The sequence below is a fragment of the Carica papaya genome, chromosome 1 (assembly GCF_054855325.1).
Source record: "Carica papaya isolate Zhongbai chromosome 1, ASM5485532v1, whole genome shotgun sequence".
Taxonomy (NCBI): Eukaryota; Viridiplantae; Streptophyta; class Magnoliopsida; order Brassicales; family Caricaceae; genus Carica; species Carica papaya.
The window spans coordinates 2,348,802-2,367,090 of NC_142309.1; the positions used below are offsets into that span (position 1 = coordinate 2,348,802).

The window sequence follows — 18,289 nt, forward strand, 5'->3', positions numbered from 1 at the left end:
TACAAGCATTCTTTTTGGAAAGAATTGACAAAAACATTAAATGTATAACCAGTTCTAAGATCCCACCAAGTTCAATGGAATTTAAAATATGTTACGCAATTCCATTCTCAAATAAATTCTTTAGTTTGAAACAACTCCTTCAAATTATGTTATAAACGATTTTATAAACCTAGTTCCAAACACGTTATAAAGTCACCATTCCTTCCATGATTCGGAATTTATATAGACCAAAGAGCTGAAATTCAAACCGAAAAATAATATATCCAATGTCCAAATAACCAAAGGAGCTTCTGTTAATTGTAGATCCATACTATTAAGGATTTTACATATATGACTTGAAAATGAACAAAAAGTGTCTATCAACCAGATAGCGATACTAATCTAGCATTTATTTTGAGATCATAATAACAACTAACCAACTCGTTTTTCTTTCCAAATTCTAACGTTTCACATCCTTGAGATTCGGAGAGGAAACGTAGCTTCTAGAATTTCACTCCTCAGAGAGACCATCTGGATCTTCTCGAGGCTGCCTAGCCTCTCTAAAAGATACCTCTGACAGTTCTCAGCAGCCATTACTCCAGCTGAGTAAGCTCCATGGACAGATCCCTGATGGTCCATACTAACGGCTTCCCCTGCAAAGAAGTAATTTCCAACAGGTGCTCGAAGCCTCTCGTACAGATCTTCCGGCATTCCAACTATGTCGTAGGAGTAACAACCAAGAGAATTTGGATCTGTTCCCCAATGTGACACAAGATACTGAACCTGTTTCAAAGAAACCAGATATGTTGGTTCAGAAGTTTTGTCCTGCCTATCAACACCACTTGGGCATCCAACCAGTAAGAAACGAAATATTTCATTATTGCCGCCATAAAGTAAAACAAGTAAATCCAGATAGCAAATTCCAGGCTGCAGGGAGGTGAAAGCAACAATGGGAAACAATGAATTTACCGGCTCAGTTGCATCAGGAAACATTTTCTTCAGTTGCAACATCACAAAATCTGCAGCAGATTTATCAGATAGCTTCTCGAGATCATAAGCAAATCTTCCAGCAGCCATATAGACAAGTATAGGATAGCCTGTTGCCTTGTGAAGATTGAGAAAATAACCACAGGCATAAGAAGTGGGAGCAACAACACCAATGAGTTCAACATTTGGCCAAAAGACTGTATCGAATCTTAAGGCAATCTTGTTTTCATTTCCCACACCTAGACCTGAAATTGCAGAGAGCTTCCACTCGGGCAGCTTTGGTTCAAATTGTATTAAATTGGCCTTTAGAATACCAATTGGTACTGTTATGATAACAGCATCAGCAATGAAGTTCCTCCCCTCCTCAACTGTGACTGTCACCTTGTTACACAAATTGGAGACTTTTGTAACCCTACATATAAGTTCTATACAGCGTCAAAATAATGTCACCACACAAGAAGATACAGTTTATGAAGGCTTCTTGATAAAGAAATACTTCCAAGGTTAGGCTTCTCTACATTTTTCTTTAACAGATAAGTGCCACAGAGTTATTGAACCTAATTGTCAAGAATAGGAAGCGAAAATACAGTTTATGTTAATACTGAACCTTTGTAAAACTTGTTAATTCCCCGAACAGGAAGTTAGATTCAGATACAGGCAGTTCAGTAAGAAAAGATAAATATATGAAGCTTAGTTTCTCAACATTATTCAAAGTAGTAAACAGAAGAAAATAACCATGCTCAATTAGGTCTTACACTACCCGACAATAACACAAGCATATTGGAGGAAAGACAATACGCCAGTCAAAGATTAAAACGCCAAAATAGAAAGATTTTTGGTAGTACCTTTGGTTCAAACGGACATCAATGTCTTTTGCAAGAGCCTTTATCACAGGGTCATAACCTTGCACCATAAGTCCATGACCACCAGTAAGAACATGCTCCTGCACATCAAGAATTACTTGCAACTAAGTAAGCTATTCTCCAAAACGAATAGCATCTGATATGTAAGTTTGCTTTAATCAATCATAACTTGGTCCAGTAGATAATTGCCAGGAAATTGTCATGCTATTATAGGCAATAATAATTGATAACCAACAAGCAGGCAGTAAAAGATAAGAAAGGTCAGCTTCTGCATAGAGAAGTTTCCAGTTTGTTTAATAAGTTAATGATTTTGCTTAATCCAGTCCAAGTTGGGTTCAGAAAATTTATGTGTAAAAGGTTCTTTCTTCTTTCCTTAAATCTGATTTCTATAAAGTGCTCCCCTCTCCTCTTTAAAAAGTAAATGCAAAAACCATCTTAAAATAGATTGTAAAACGACTACAAAGAATTGCAACCAGCAATAATTCAAGGCGTTACATAGTAGAACAATGATCTTCCATTCAATAAAAAACTGTGTTACATGAAATTAAGGAAAAATCAGACACTTCACTTGCCTGGTCCCAACATTTCAGTGATATCATATCTGCGTCCGCTGCAAACCAAGCTTCCATTCTGCATATGTACCACTGCAACACTTCATAGGCAAGCCCTCCTTGTCTACAGAAGATGCCAGTTAGGTCAATTGCACTGATTGATCTTGTAATGACAACAAAATGCAATAAACATTAAACATTGAACATCCTTTCACGCCCAATACCTCAATTCTGGATGCCTATCTAACACAAGCGATATTGCTTGAAGGACAGACATGTCACTGGTATGTTCATCCCTTACTTGCTCTGTCTAGAGATGCCAACAAAAAAAAAAACTAAGCAGATTGCTTATCCACACTGTGCAGGAACTACATATATAAGACTTCTCAGAATACAATATCAAGATTGTACCTTTTTGAGGATTTTCTCAAAAGTCTCTCCAACTTCAGCGACCATCTGCTGTGGAACTTTATGGCCATGCTTATCAAAAAGTGCATAACTGAAAGAACCAAATCCAGATCCTCAATTAATAATTTAATCTGAAAAAGTTTAAATTATAACAATGAAAAGAGAGACTATGTTATATGCTCTGGGTAAAATCTGATTCATCCAACAACATTTTTAGTTGAATTTTCAAAGTCAATCAATATCCTTCTGCATGCGTATCGTTTACTTGTCTTACATGCCCCACATTATTTGTATGGTGGACATGGGACAACTTCATTTTATGCATCATGCTACCACAAATGAGATTAGTTCCTATTTCTGAATCTTAGGGACGGTGGAAACAAGACTTTGAAAAGACAATTTTCCTAAAGGTTGTATTCTTACTCAAGCAATTTGGAAAAAGATATTGACTACTAATAATTTGAAGGAAGAGACATGGTTTGTCAACAATCTCTATGTTAATGAAGGGGATGAAAAACCTCGCGCAAGCACCTGAAATTTTTAAATGTCTCCATCCTTGCTTAGCATGAAACTGGTTAGTTGCTGGTCCTATTTAGGATTAGGTATGGACTTCAGAAGGATGGTGTCCAAAGGGCCGAAGATGACAATTAAGTAGATTCTGTTATAATTTTTCAGATTATATAGAGCTGAAAAAATAAAGAGGATGCTTGATGGTGTTGACAGTTCCATTGATATTATAGAAGTGTTACTCTCTCTAACATTTTCGGCTTAGAAGGAATCCTTTGTGACATATAGAATTATTGTCTTGAAAATAGTTATTTTGTTATTGGATTGGCACCAGAATGGTTCGCTTTTGACACATCTCTTCTTTTACCTTTACAAAAAACAAGTTCAGTTTTTGTAGCTTTATCTTATTTACAACCAAAACATGTTATTTGCTTGTCCATTGCAATACGGTATGGTATTCAATATAGCATACCATGATATGTAGAAAGTTAGTCTGAAAAACTTTAGTTCCATGTGCTTGAATCTAAGCTTCATCTCTGATCTAGGGACTTGTGCATACAATCTGAAGTCAGGAAATGATTACCTTTCTAAATCATGGTCATATAAAACAGAGTTGTCGCCACTGGTACGGTACATCGTGAGCCCTAGACAGCGTATTAAGGGAGCCAAAGGATTCTCATTGCAGACTCCATGTAGCCTGAATAAAATCAATGGAAAAAATTATTAATACACATTTGAAATCAAAGTTATGTACCCTTTCTTCTTTCAATGAAAAAATTTTAGTCCTCCAAAAACATATGAACATTTAAGGCATAAACAGGATTGAATATGAGAATGTTTGTGAAGCATTCTTTCATTGTATAAATGCACTTACTAATGCTATGCCTGTAATTATATGAAAATATTATGAGTATAATAAAGGATGATTATCTGCCAAATGTGCTCTGGAAGGTCAAAGCGATTTGAACGAAATGATGAAACATTTAGACGAGTGACAAAAATGTATGTATGGAAAATACAAATAATCTTTTTGTTTTCAATGCTTTTCTTCTTTCCAAAGAAGCACTTATTCTTCTTGTTAATAAATTTCATCCCAGGAAGTAATTAAGCATATCAGACACTCACGAATACTTCCCAGTTTTCCACTAAAACTATGAAGAACTTAACCAAGCCAACAATTGTGACAAACAACAAATTAGAATTACAAACATAAAATTCGTAAATTGTATCAGGCAGAGAGCATGGATAAGAAAATCCTTCAAGTAAACAAGGGCCAACATAAAGATGTGCAGTATCTTTGTAACAATTAACTATCACATACAAGGTAAGGCAAGGGACCCAAAAAGTAAAAGGTATAAACCATCAAACCAATAAAGAAAGGAACTTTCCATGAAGCTCCCATATCCACAGGGCAACCAAATGAGTAGTCAGTATGGATACGGCCACCAAGTCTATCCCGTGACTCCAGCACAACCACCTATGCAGATTTTGACAACTAGAGATTGTTAAAGATAAAATAACTGTTGTATCCATAACCATAGAAGAAATAAGCAGTTATCAGACTATCACCTCAAAAGATGCATCATGAAGAATACGTGCAGCAGCAAGACCTGAAATACCGGCACCAATTACGATGACAGACGGGTGTGAACTGTTACGTCTCTCAATAAGTGAGGCAATAGTGCCTGCCAAATGGATTACCAAAAATCAAAATGTGCACAAAATCCAGGATTGGAACTGGAGATCACCAAAAAATAGCTTAAAAAGTACTAAATCTGGCTAAGTCAGATGCCATTTTGCCAAGGGAATGCTCACTGCAGACTTCCTAATGTCATTGTCATTCAGTTTCCTGTTTATGGCATGCAGATCATCGGCTAGTAAATGTTGCTTTGGCGACCAACAAAATGACACAGAAACGTATTTCATATTTTTTCTTCACAACAAAACAGTATTGCTGCAGGTGCTTATATTACCATTCATCGGTTCAGTACGATCTCACAAGTACTTAGGGCCACAAAATAGGGCTACGAATTCAATTGTGCTGTTTCAACCAATAGGAAATGCTTATTCCCCACTAAATTGTTGGTCAGCAACAGAATATACAGTGAATTCTTTAGATCAATTTCCAAATTTTTCCGCTTCAATTTAAAGAGAATCAATGCCGAAAAGATTCGCAGCAAAAAAGCTAACCATCTAAAAACAACCTTCAAGAATCAAATTCCAAGATTGCCACACGCAAACAAATAACCTTTAAAGAAAATCAAGAAACTGGAGGAATATACACATATACTAACCGTCAAACAAGTTGTCACTGGAGAAAGAATCGTCGGTGTCCATAAAGATCTTAATGAGGACGACGACGAAGATGTTGTTGATAATTCGAACAACAAAGCAAGAAAATAAATCGAAACACGCGAAACAAACTTCTGAGAGAGTTTACGGGTGTATAGGAATCAAGAAATTAGAAATTAACTGAAACGAATGATAAAGTATGAAGATGAGAAGGCCGGCAATGAAGCGGCTGAAATTGGAGGAACAACGCAGCTTATCAAACCAGCTCATAAGGTGAATTTTCTTTGCCTAATATCGACTCAAAACAATATCCTCCACAGTTCCGGAACCGACCGGATTCCAAGAATAAGAACAAGAACACGACGAAAGATCTACCAAGAACCGAAGAGATTAACGTAGGTCGCATAGATCGCCGACTCGATGCTGCAATTCAGCGTTTAACACCGTCCGCCTCTTCGTCTTCCTCCGGTCTCCTCTGACCTACCTCTGTTTTTTTTTTTTTTTCTTGCCTTTCACGTGTCTTGGCAAAATACAACACAGAACAGAACAGAACAGAACAAAAGAGAAAATTGAGAGATGAACGAGATCGCTACGGCTCTGTGTAAGCGCAACGGACTCCCGCTTTTATAGCGGCGAAGCCCCCGGTCCCACTTAATCAAATTACAATTGGAGATTCGTTGATACAACTAACTCGCAGGGGTATTTTCGTCATTTCAGTTGGAAGTAGACGTTAGTCGTATGAGATCTATTTACCTTATTTATAAAATAGAAACTCCAAAATTGAATTGGATTGAATTGAACTGCTTTTTAACTGAGACGGAATTTTTTTATCTTTTGGGCAAAATAGTTAATAAAATATTTTTTAAAAAAAAATAATTAATTTGTAATAACCAAATAATATGTATGCTCTATTAATTAAATTAGAGCTTTCTTTATTTTTAGTTTATATTAATTATAATCTTTTTATAAAAAGTTATTTTATCATAAATAAATTAATTTCTTTAATCTTTAATTTCTGATATTGAAGATGGAATCATACACATCAATTTATTTGATTCGTACCGAATAATAACTATTCAAATTTAGTACTATAATAAAAAAAAATTATGAACCATCATATGAATAATATAATTAATTGTTTGGTTAAAAAAAAAATTGATATCATAACTTTTAAGATATTTTAACTTTTATAGACAAAATATTAAAAACATGTAGAATAAAAATTTACAACTAACAAAAATTCACAAAATTAAAAGATAATAGCATGAAAAATAAATAATTTAATGTATAAAAATTAAAATTAAAATTAAATAGCACTGAATTTTTAAAAAAATATACAAAATTAAACAATAATTAAGTAAAATTACAGAACGTTCACTAAATTATTTAATGATTTCGAGTGTAAACACAAATCGAATGCTTTACACAATATCAATTACATTCAAAAGTTATGGTTGTTTATAATTATATTTTATTTTTTAAAATGAAATTATATATTATAAATACTACTTACAACACAATATAAATGGTATTATGATTCGAAATCATTACAATTTTTTTTTTTATAATTATGTAAATAAATTAATAAAGGGTATTTTAATTATTGAATATATAATATTAGGTAGTAATAGGAAGTCTATAGTATTTTTGTAGTGATTAATTAGAAAAGCAAATGATACCTACCAAAATGCTAAAGAAATCATATTATAAATTTCTTCATTAAATATATTGAAATGAGACAGAAGGATCCAAATCATATGAGCAATTTGTCATCGTCGTCATCCCTTTTTCGGCTTTTTAATTATTTTAATTATAAAAAAATGAAATAAATGTGAATTTGAAAACTAATTATATTACCCCGAAAATAGAGGAGATCTTGGCAAGGATATTCTTGACCCCCTTTTGGTTTCTACTTGTTTGGAGTGTAGTGTGTAATATTTTCGTTAAATACAAATATTTAAATTTTAATATTTATTACAATTTTAACATTATTTTATTAATTTAATTAATTCACCAAATTGTAATGAAATAAATATTAAAATATAATTATAATAAGTATCAAACTTTAAAAATTAATTTAATTGTCGAAAGTCGTTTCAACAATGAATTAAATATTTAATATTTTGCTTTTAAAATTACAAGATTTTTAATCCATGAATTATTACTTATTTAAAATTGAGTTCGAATTTGAACTTAAACTCAAATTAAAATTAAAATTTGTACAAAATTCAAAATTGAGATAATTAGAAAAAAAAAAAATTCAACTTCAAATTAAATTCAATCACAACATATTTCAGAAAAATCTCATAACAATTCATTATACTCAATATAACTTACTTGTGGGGGATATATGACGGCAATTGACGAATTTTATTAAAATTGGATCTAATTTATTTTTATAAAAAATAAATTTAAATTTACTTTATTATTAATATATAATGTTTGATTCAGTAAAATTAATAATTTAATTAATTATTATATTAATAAAATTATAGTGATCGAATTGAATTAGTTATCGATAAATTTATTATATTTTTAAATAAAAAAACGTAAAATAACATTTTAAAATTTCAAAAAAAAATATATAATAAAACCAAACTAATTCAAGTAACATGATGGTAACGTGTAGTTTATTATTTTTTGTTAATAGCAATTTATTATATAAAAAGTCATAGTCAAATTCATACAACAAAAATATATCCCTTTTTCTTTTTTTAAAAAAGAATAAATAATAATACTTTTTTTATAAAAAAAAAAAAAAATCATTTATTTTAAAAAAAGACAGAAACCTAAAAGTTTTGTTGTCTGTCCAATCATTAGATTACACGTCGGCACCCACGAAGCAAATTGTAAGAACGTGGGTGGACTGCGGTAATGGTGATCTGGCCAGCCAGCTCACTTTCCGCTTTGCATGTGCCTCACCGTAATGATTGCTGGTCTTATAAGTCGGCTGTACGCACTGATGTTCCGTATATTGCGCGTTGCTTACGTGGAAAATTCGTTATAAATTTTTTTTTATTATAAATCGTATATTAATATTTTATTTTTTTAATGTGAAATTATAAGTTTTAAGTCAAGTATTAATATTTATTTGATATTCAATATTTTATAAAATAAAAGATAAAAAAATATATCATGTAAATTTTATGGAATATATATTCTATTTATTATAATTAAATACAAAATTTTATATTTTAGATATTGTTATACATTTTAGCTTTAATTTTTAATATATTATTTTTCATATTAAATAATAAATTCACAATATAAAAGAAAGTTGTTTGATCTTTAAAAAGATTTAACTCTTTTTTAATATAGAAGTAAGATATGTGCGTTAAAAAACTCGTTTAGAGAATTTAGTCTCTATAAATAAAAAATTTACAAATCCATGAATTTGTCAAACTAACTGTGATGCTTCACGGGGAATAAAAGGATGGTAAGATCTCGAAGTTATACAGAGCTTACATAGTTAGTAGAACGAACAAATTTTTTTTTATATTAACGGTATGGAGATAGCGAGTGCACAAATTGTTCACTATTTACTTATAAAGGACAATGTTTAGATCATTCACCGTCTTGTTCCATCATATGTATTTTTTGTTAAAATATTTATTTGTTAAATGAGAATGTTAATTATTATAAAATTATTGTATTCGGGTGTTTTCAAGTTGGATTTGTGGATTGTGTTTGGATAATTGTTTAAGAGTCACACGCTTTCTAGTTCGTCAATAATTTTTAAATCAGTCAACGTAATTAGCCTCAAATTACCGTAACAGGAAGTAGAGTGAGGGATTCTTACCCGAATTGATATTTCAAAATGTTGTATTATTTACTACGCTTCCTAACGGGTTCTGGATTTCTTAAATTTTTCATATGAAAATCAAAATACTTTTCACATACCCAAAAATACCTCAAAAGTCCAAAATTGATGTTGAAAATATTTTCGACCAATTTTAGGGTTCTAGCATGGCGCCCTCGCCCACGACAGCGATTTGCCTCGGTCTGGTAGGTTTTGGCCAATTTTGACCGATTTTACACATATTTATGCGAAGAAATATGTTAGGAAGCCTCGGTTAGCCACAAAAAAATGAAACCTACTAGCGGGGGGGGAGTCTTCAGGTGTTGTGACTTCGCTGGTTCTCCTTTGTGGCTGAGATTTTTCTCGGCTAACCTGTACCAGAAAGAGACGGTAAACACGATGTTAAATAATCGTGTGAAACGAAAAACAGAAAGGGGGTCATTGGAGAGGTTTTAGGGTCTTGCCTGCGACGGCTCTGTCGGGTTTTGCCCGCAGTTTTTGGCTCAACTGTTGTCCCTTTTGCTCTGATATGACAACAAGGAGACTTTGAATTGAATTCCGAGTAGGGATGAGAAAATTTTACCTTTTTTGGCGGTCGGCGGTGAGTTTGGTGCGGCGGTGGCCAGGGGGTCAGCCTCTTCTCTAGCGTCTGGTTCTTCTTTTCCGACGAGGGTTGGGCGGCTAGGGTTAGATTCTCTTACAAAGAAGAGTTTAAATACTATTCTCCTATTCGATCTAGGCCATCCGTTTGTGTCGACGTGGAGCGAGGAGGATTGTTCGTTGATTTTTCATTTAGGCTGATGACGTGGACAAATCTGGATCGTCCATCGCGATCCATCTCGCCCGTCCAATCACTTCTAAAAAGAGAATGTATCTGAACCATTCATGCACAGGGGATGAGGTCTAGACCGTCAGATTGCCAAGCATGCGAATCGCTCGCGTGGTTTCTCGTGTGGTACCGATGTCAACCAACCAGCCACGCGGTATGCTCTGCTTCGCTCGGGTTGCTGATTAGGCCATCCCACGCAGCTAAACTTTTTCTTTTTACAATTTAACCCATATTTTTATTTTTATTTTTCAAAAAATACCATCTGAATTTAAAATTTCACTCCTTATCCCCAATATTGTGTTCAATTTCGTTGCTAATCTAGTTTTTCTCAAAAAATCACTAAAATTAAATTGAAATAAAATAAAATTTATTATTTATATAATTTTTGTAAATAAAAAAGATTATCTTAAACTGATTTTCGGACCTAAGTATTACAATAATAGTTCTTATAGTTTGAAAGATAAAATTACTATTTGGACTCAGACTGAATAAGTGTTGTATTATGATTAGATCATCGTTCACTTTAGGTACCTCGTGTTCGATGACATAATATATAATACAAAAAATATTAATTTTAAATTATTTTGATTTTAAGACAACTAAATCACAAAGCAGTAGGTTAGAAGTTGTTTTAAAATATTTAATGACATGTAAAAAATAATTTATTGCAATGTCTCACATTTAATTTAAAAATTATTTTATTGGTTTAACTAATAATAAAAGGAAGTAAAAATTAATTAAAAAAAGCAGTGACCGATATTAATAAAATTATTCTAATTTTTTAAAAATGTCTTAATTTCAGATAATTTTGAACCAAAGTTCACATTTTTTATTATTTAAATAAATTATATTAAATTATTACTAAAAGTTCTATATACTTGTAATTTATTTTTTATAGGAGAATTATAATTAAAATTTTTAAATCTACATTTAAAACATAAATTACTACTATATTAAAAGAAATAAAAAAAAGTAACAAGTAAAAAAAAAACCTTTTTTCTAAAGAAAATCTACCTTGAAAAATTCCAAATTGAAATTACATTATTCATTATATTAAAAAATCATAGATTAAAAAATTATATTATGGTTAATATATATACATATATCTATATATGTTAAAAAACGTGAACCACATAAATTAAATTAACTAAGCCGCATAAATAATCCTTCAATATATACATATAAAAGAAAAGGAAAACCAAAAAAATTAAAACCGACATGAATTAATTAATAATCAAGCAAACAAGGCAGTTTGATTCGCAATGGCAGCGGTGCTGGCAGATCTGTGAGGCTGCGGGATCGGAGGTCTACCGCCGATGAGGAAATTCCCGGCACTTCTCTTCGCCGTCAACGAAGAGCAAGATCCCCTCGACGCCGACGTCTTCTTCGCCACCGATTTACTAAAAGCCGCCGATAACCCACCGGCGTAGCTTTTGCAGGACTTCAGCTTTTTGCTGTACGGATTCTCCGGCTTCGCCAGATCCTCCACTGATAACACGGCGGAGAGCGACGTAAACGACTGTGATTTTCCGTGGTAATGCTTCGATAACCCCCTCCTGAACCAAAACCCACCATTAAAGTCTAGAGAAAACAAAAAAACAAAACACCATGCACATCACCTGTTTGATAAAATGCCAAACAGAGATGTTGGGGTTTTTCGATCTTACACAAATTGATATCTTAGCATGCTTTTAAGTAGAATTACATATAAACTAACTCAAATTTTAAAAAATAAATATTATAATTAATCTGCTAAAGATAAAGATAACCTATCATTAACTTTAAAAAAAAAAATTAAAGATGAATTAAATTTAATTAAAACTTAAATTACCATAATTAAAATATAAATAGAGATTAAATTTAATTAAAAAATAAATTATAAGTTTTACATTAATTCTAAACATTTTTCTTATAAACACTAAATTTATTTTATTGTAACATCTCTCTCTAATATATTTTATTTAATCTTTATATAGATATCTAATTATTAATGCATTTCCTATTAATATGTATTTATCATCAAAACATTCTTTATATATTTTTCTAAACTAAGATTGTCAGAAGTTCTTTAGGCAAATAAAATAAATTATAATACTTAGAGAGAGAGAGAGAGAGAGAGAGAGAGAGAGAGAGAGAGAGGTAGGAGTTACTTGAAGGGGAGTTGTCGAAGAAGAGAAGACATTTGAAGAAGAGGATCCTTAGTTGAAGAATGAGAAGTGACTTCTTCACGAGGGGAATCATCTTCCTCCATGGTTGAAGCTTCAGAAGAAGAAGAAGATTCAGAAGAAGAGGAAATCACCGAACCAGCATCATCAATTTCATGGTAATCAGCCCTTTCTTGCTCGAACAAAACAGACTCCATAGCTTCTTTCCTTGTAAGTTTCCTGCAATACCCACTTGTTATAACACACGGATTTGAGTTTCAGAAATCCTGATGAAAGAAAGTTGAGACGAGATGAGATGAGATGAGATGGAGGGAGGGAGGAGATGAAGTTAATAAAGGTGTAGGGTTTTCATATATTATGGAAAGAAGGGAGAAAATATATTTAAAAAGATTCGACTTTATCCAATTTCGGTCTCCTTGTCCCCTCCCTTACCCAATCCACCACGTCCACCATCCTCCTAGCTTGCTAAAAGTGGACAGGTCTTCTGTATTTCAATGCCCACTCGACTCGTCGGGCGCGTCTTCTCACTCTCCTCATTAGGATAATACTAATCATAAATATTATTTGTTAAATTATTAAATCTTTTTTTTTGTTTGATAAATAATTATAATATCTAAATTCACATCTGATTTATGTAATAAATACGTTAATATTTTTTTTAAAAAAATTAATTAAGTTTTTACTTTGTTATAATTATTTAATATTTTATCTGAATATATTATTATTTATTGAAATAAAATTTAATTTAGTTAAATATTATGAGTAATGATGATCATGATAGACCCTAATTAATTTATTTATAATTAATTTAACAGTTAGAAAAATAAATGGGTAATAACTGTGACGGAGGAATTGTTTTATTTAATTTTTGAAAAGTGTTTTTTTGTATTTACCAAAATATCAAGAAAAAGATTTATATAGTTTGTCATTTTTTTTCCAATAGAAAAAGAAAAAAGAAAAAAGAAAAAAGAAAAAGCGTTTGGATAAGGCTTTCCTGCCCACGGGATACTACAAGGTAAAAGATGACGTCAGCGCCTCCGGTATTTATTTTTTTAATCCTTCTTTTTCTTTTTTGTGTCAATGAATTTTGCTCAGAAATTTAGTCAGAGAATGTCTCTTTCTTCAGTTAGGGAAGTATTAATTTTTTAATAAATAAAAATACCTGTACCTAAAGTAGTAAAAATAAAAATAAAAATAAAAATAATATTTTAATCTCTGTTGAATTTAAATTAAACATAATTTTTAAATAATAATAATAAAATTATATATATATATAACTTATGTAATCAAATAATTAAATTAAATTAATAAAACAAAATAAATTTAAACCAAATAGAAGCAACCACCACCAGATCACCTATAGAATCTCAACATTTGGGGCTGTTAATTCAAACCAAACAGAAAATTCACGCAATCTTGGTTAATAAGCTACAAGAATTCCTTTTACACTCATCAACACATTAAAACCCTAACTTGAAACAACACCAACACAAATTTTCAACTACTACATAATTAAGATACGGTGATCTTGCCATCAAAAAAGATCTTGGTCTGGTGCACCAAATAATTTATACTGTGTGTAATAATCTGATGCTAAATGGTGACAGTAATTCGCTGCGATCATTGATGATCTTGGACTGCAAACGGTAATTCACCATTTAACCGCGAATTTTTTCCACACAGAACTGGTGGCTCGTGGGTGCATTACTGAATCAGACATAACTGTCAATAAGCGATTTCCTCATCTCATCAACGATAGCAGTTGGTTGTGCTTCTCTTAACTTGAATATGGTTTCTATGACGGAAAGTTCTGTTGCTGTGGTGTCAGACCCACAGAAAGCAGTCCAGTCGTTTACTGTCATTCCGGCAGCTATTACTTCGCTACCGCGGTTAACAGTTCCGGCCACTAAAGGGACCTGGAGAAGAGTCGAAAGTTCATCCAAATCTTCCACCGAGGTATGGGGATGAACCTGGCCCAAGTACAAAGATAAATAAGCAAGGGTCCAGTACATGATTCCCATAAGCAGATGAAAAACACAAGGGAAAATTAAATAGAGGACTCCAATGTTTTGAGTTTACTTATATTTTTCAAGGGTTTTGATTTATTTTTTCATAGAATACCTTTTCTTCTTACTTATCTTTTATTTTTCATGACAACTTTTTTGTTTGTACTTCTTAAAGCAGAATTACTTGTTAGATTGCTTTTTTACATGAACTGGACCAAAATTGGCAGCTACCTATCCAGTTGTGTTTATATCCAAAATCATGATTCCACATGTAATCCACCCAAAGGAACTAGGACGGGAGTTATGACTTACCAAGCCACCTCTGTTGGAAAAGGTACAGTAACTGCCCACGAGAATATTGCCAGCGATAGTCTGCCGGAAAACTTCCACGCCAAGCACATCTGCAATTATCTCCTCAGTTTCCTGACCAAAATTGCCGGAGAATAGAAGATGTTAGCTTCCAAAATAAAATTTGCAGTAACAAATTCCTCCCACCAAATTACTCAGCCTGTAATCGCCAAGAAAAGAAATCCCAAGGAGACGACTGAGCAACATCATGCTTCTAGAAGTAAAATAGTGGCAACTGTATCTTAAAAAACTCTCTCAAATGTCATAAACTCCCCAAGATTCTCAAAGAGTTCTTGAACAAATCATCAAAACATGTATAACGAAAAATTTCATTTTTAGAGCTCAAGTAATGATATGAAATTAGGATACAAGACAATCTAATGAAGAATAAAGCCTAAGCATGCTTAAGTTTAATGGAAAAATTGAAGCTGTTATGATGAGATAGTTTCAAACTGAGATTTAAAGATTAAAAGACAGTATTACCACCAAACTAAAAAGAAACCTCATCAAAGATATTTGATGACAAAAAATATATACCCTAAGGAAGTGCAGAAACTCACCCGATCCAGATCCGTGTGTGTTAGAGCAACGTGGTCATTGCATGCAATGCAATTCCCTAGAGCAGATAGCTTCTCCTCTATGCGCTGAACAACAACTTGATCAGGTAGACTGTTCCTCAAATGTTGAAGCTCTTCAAGAGAAAAACTCCGTCAACATCATCATGGGGTGAGAACTCAAATATATTCAAGCTAAAAAAAAAAGTTTAAATTTATCATACACTTCAGGGAAATTCAATTATATTTCCAATCCATTATCAACAGAGAATTTAATAGCAGAATTATGAAATTCATGATTATGTGCTTTAATGCATAAAATCTTGTTTCTGCTAGGCAGAACATATCAAATCTTAACAGAGAATATGTCTCCCACATGGTATATTGGTGCGTGCATTCATTAGGGCTCACCACTTTACCAATAAGTCAAAGTATACGTCATGCAAAAAAAATCATGTACGATTCTCGAAAGAAAAATGCAAGTAAAATGGGATTGTAATCCAAATTTTATTCTATCAATCTGACAGCATACAATTTCTCAAATTTTTGTCAATAAATTACAGAAACAGATATTTCAATTTCCTTTTGAACATAAAACTGTTCTTGTAATGCACACTGAATTACCCTCAACATTTGATTATATCAACATCAATAACAATATTAGCTAAAAACGTTCTTTTCTGTAAACAAAAGGACTTGTGTTCATGGGTTTCGTTGAAACATTAAATTGATATGGAAAATCATCCAATAAGAATGGCATCATGAAAACAATATCAAGTCAAAATTTACAATACCATGCTTTGAGTTAGTAATTTGATGATTAAGAAGCTAATAACAGAGAGATGCAAATTGCCTTTAAAAGAGAATGTCTTTTGTTAAGCAAACATGAATAACAGACCAAGTAGATACCTACTGTAATATAAACTTCACATGTAATGATTTCATAATCACCAGAACAACACTCCTAATTCAAGATCATAAAACGTACCTTGGTCAGTTGTCGTGTGAGGAACAAGAAGCCCATTTTTGTTCCCTATTATGTCAACACATTAAAAAATTGTCATACTGATGGAAATTGGAGGCATCTTAAAAGCCTATAAGTTACATGTGAATGAGAATGCACACCAGCACATAGCCGCCCTATAATTCTAGTGTCTCCAATTGAGGTCTTAACCACAGGAATAACATCAGCCAACTCCGCCTCAAAAGCACTATAAGAAACACAAGAAAATCATAACCATTAGATAAAAGGTTGGAAGAGTGCTGGCAAAAGATCAACATTGCAGAAAAAACCCAAAAAAAAAACCTGTAGAAATTTTCAGATCCTCCAATTGCAACCAGGCAATATGCATTTGTGAGCTTGGAGAAAACTCCAACCTCACATGAATTTTCAAACTGAAGTCCTGCATTTAGTAAGATATAGTAACTGAGTGGTATGCCGATTAAAATAAACAAATGTGAAAAAGTCCAACAGAGAAGAAAAATGAAATATGCAACTCTGAAACAAGATAACATGCATAAACACTTCAAAAAACAGAAATAAAGAGAGTAAGGAGAGAGAAGCTGCTAATAACATACTAGTTGCCATGATATAAAGGAATATGTCCAAGCACAAGCGAAAACCTGCAGTAGCAAGATGTGAAAATGGATTAAACAACAAAAAAACATGACTACTTGAAGGGCAATGTAAGAACATTTAATCAATCAAACCAAGAACAAGTGCCTAAAAGAATCTTTAAAGCCTAACCTAGAACCGATTTGCATTCATATAAACCCCAAATCTTGATATCGATTGAAGTAACTACTTAGAAGCAGAATCATAAGCACCAAAATTCAATAAACTAGAGAAATTAATCAATATTGAATCACTCTCTAATTTTCTTGAGCATTCAAAGAATATGCTGAAATCCATCAAAAAAAAAATCCAAACAGCAAACTCAGAGACTTAATTTCATCAAGAAGACTTCCATGCTATCCTCAGAGTTCATCACATACAATATTCAAAGATATTAGAAAAAGATTCGATAAAAAAGAAAATGAAATTGCGAAAACGAACCTTCAGCAGCAAGCGAGACCGACGATGCTGGCACTTGGTGAAGAGAGAGGAGAGTATATAGATGTCTGAATCTGTTGATTGTACTTATAGAGTAGAGTGAGAGGAAGAAGACGAGAGCTTGTCAGGCACGGAGAGGGCGTTCCGCAGAGGAAAAATGGGAGAGCGGCGATAAGGATGTGGAGAACTTGAGCCCCAAGTTTTGGGGTTTCGACTTGGGGCACAAGTCCTCCACGTGCTGACCGATTATATGTATTTACGTATTATAATGTGAATATGAATTTATTAAAATGTATTTATCTAATTAATAAAAAATATATAAAAATAAATATATATTGGTTAAAATATTATCATTTTCTATTTTTAGAAATATGAAGACAGTGATTAAGTAAATTAATTAATAAAAATATTACATTTATTTTTTACATTCTCAAAATCATTTTTTAAAATTAACATAAAACATTGGAATAAAAATTCTTGAATTTATTAATGAACACTAAATAAAATAATCTTAAACATTTTTTCAACAAAAATATTTTCAAATGATTTTTTTTTAATTTCTTCACCCTTTTATGTAACATAATAATTATCTTTTAGTGTATAAAATATTTTTGTGGTATTAATAAAATTATTATTTTACTTATTTATTGAATTAAAAAATTATAATGTTCAAATTCCATCTTTTCCTTTTTTACTATAATAATTAACTTCAAATAAAATTCAATCCCGCCCCTTTTATCTATTTATAAAAATTTTCTTCTTTATATCTACTTTAATTAAATAAATTAATTATTTTATAATAAATATTTACTTAATATATAATAAATTTATTAATATTAAATTTAATTTAATCACATAACTTCTACCATACACTAATAAATTAAATTCTCCCCACACAACTATGATATTTTTTATTATTAAGTTAGAAAACAACAAAATCGCATGACT

At 31.9% G+C, this 18,289-nt stretch overlaps 3 protein-coding genes across 3 annotated transcripts; all 3 read right to left on the reverse strand.

Moving 5' to 3' along the window:
* Nucleotides 1-236: 236 nt before the first annotated feature.
* Nucleotides 237-6,200, reverse strand: PAO4 (polyamine oxidase 4). Its single transcript, XM_088213667.1, has 10 exons — nucleotides 5,590-6,200; nucleotides 4,865-4,980; nucleotides 4,683-4,772; nucleotides 3,879-3,991; nucleotides 2,792-2,879; nucleotides 2,605-2,690; nucleotides 2,402-2,504; nucleotides 1,812-1,909; nucleotides 949-1,378; nucleotides 237-762 (listed from the first exon to the last, which is right to left on the reverse strand). Exons 1-10 carry the CDS (start codon nucleotides 5,630-5,632, stop codon nucleotides 448-450), a joined length of 1,482 nt encoding a protein of 493 aa, XP_088069793.1. The 5' UTR covers nucleotides 5,633-6,200; the 3' UTR covers nucleotides 237-447.
* Nucleotides 6,201-11,330: 5,130 nt separating this feature from the next.
* Nucleotides 11,331-12,718, reverse strand: LOC148269080 (uncharacterized). Its single transcript, XM_088213679.1, has 2 exons — nucleotides 12,366-12,718; nucleotides 11,331-11,771 (listed from the first exon to the last, which is right to left on the reverse strand). Exons 1-2 carry the CDS (start codon nucleotides 12,575-12,577, stop codon nucleotides 11,450-11,452), a joined length of 534 nt encoding a protein of 177 aa, XP_088069805.1. The 5' UTR covers nucleotides 12,578-12,718; the 3' UTR covers nucleotides 11,331-11,449.
* Nucleotides 12,719-13,742: 1,024 nt separating this feature from the next.
* Nucleotides 13,743-17,584, reverse strand: LOC110825086 (eukaryotic translation initiation factor 6-2-like). The gene is made up of 8 exons (XM_088213683.1): nucleotides 17,345-17,584; nucleotides 16,867-16,911; nucleotides 16,595-16,691; nucleotides 16,414-16,499; nucleotides 16,277-16,321; nucleotides 15,295-15,425; nucleotides 14,699-14,809; nucleotides 13,743-14,350 (listed from the first exon to the last, which is right to left on the reverse strand). The coding sequence occupies exons 2-8, from the start codon at nucleotides 16,874-16,876 to the stop codon at nucleotides 14,093-14,095; spliced, it is 738 nt and encodes a 245-aa protein (XP_088069809.1). The 5' UTR covers nucleotides 16,877-16,911; nucleotides 17,345-17,584; the 3' UTR covers nucleotides 13,743-14,092.
* Nucleotides 17,585-18,289: the final 705 nt, after the last annotated feature.

Coding starts and splice junctions, on each gene's coding strand:
- PAO4 (XM_088213667.1), bottom strand. CDS start 5,632: ATGGACACCGACGATTCTTTCTCCAGTGACAACTTGTTTGACG. Junction 2,505..2,604: donor GATAGGCATCCAGAATTGAG/GTATTGGGCGTG, acceptor CATCTTCTGTAG/ACAAGGAGGGCTTGCCTATG. Junction 1,910..2,401: donor CACTGAAATGTTGGGACCAG/GCAAGTGAAGTG, acceptor CTTGATGTGCAG/GAGCATGTTCTTACTGGTGG.
- LOC148269080 (XM_088213679.1), bottom strand. CDS start 12,577: ATGGAGTCTGTTTTGTTCGAGCAAGAAAGGGCTGATTACCATGAAATT. Junction 11,772..12,365: donor CTTCGACAACTCCCCTTCAA/GTAACTCCTACC, acceptor GTTTTGGTTCAG/GAGGGGGTTATCGAAGCATT.
- LOC110825086 (XM_088213683.1), bottom strand. Junction 16,500..16,594: donor GGATCTGAAAATTTCTACAG/GTTTTTTTTTTG, acceptor TGTTTCTTATAG/TGCTTTTGAGGCGGAGTTGG. Junction 16,322..16,413: donor TATAGGGCGGCTATGTGCTG/GTGTGCATTCTC, acceptor TTGACATAATAG/GGAACAAAAATGGGCTTCTT.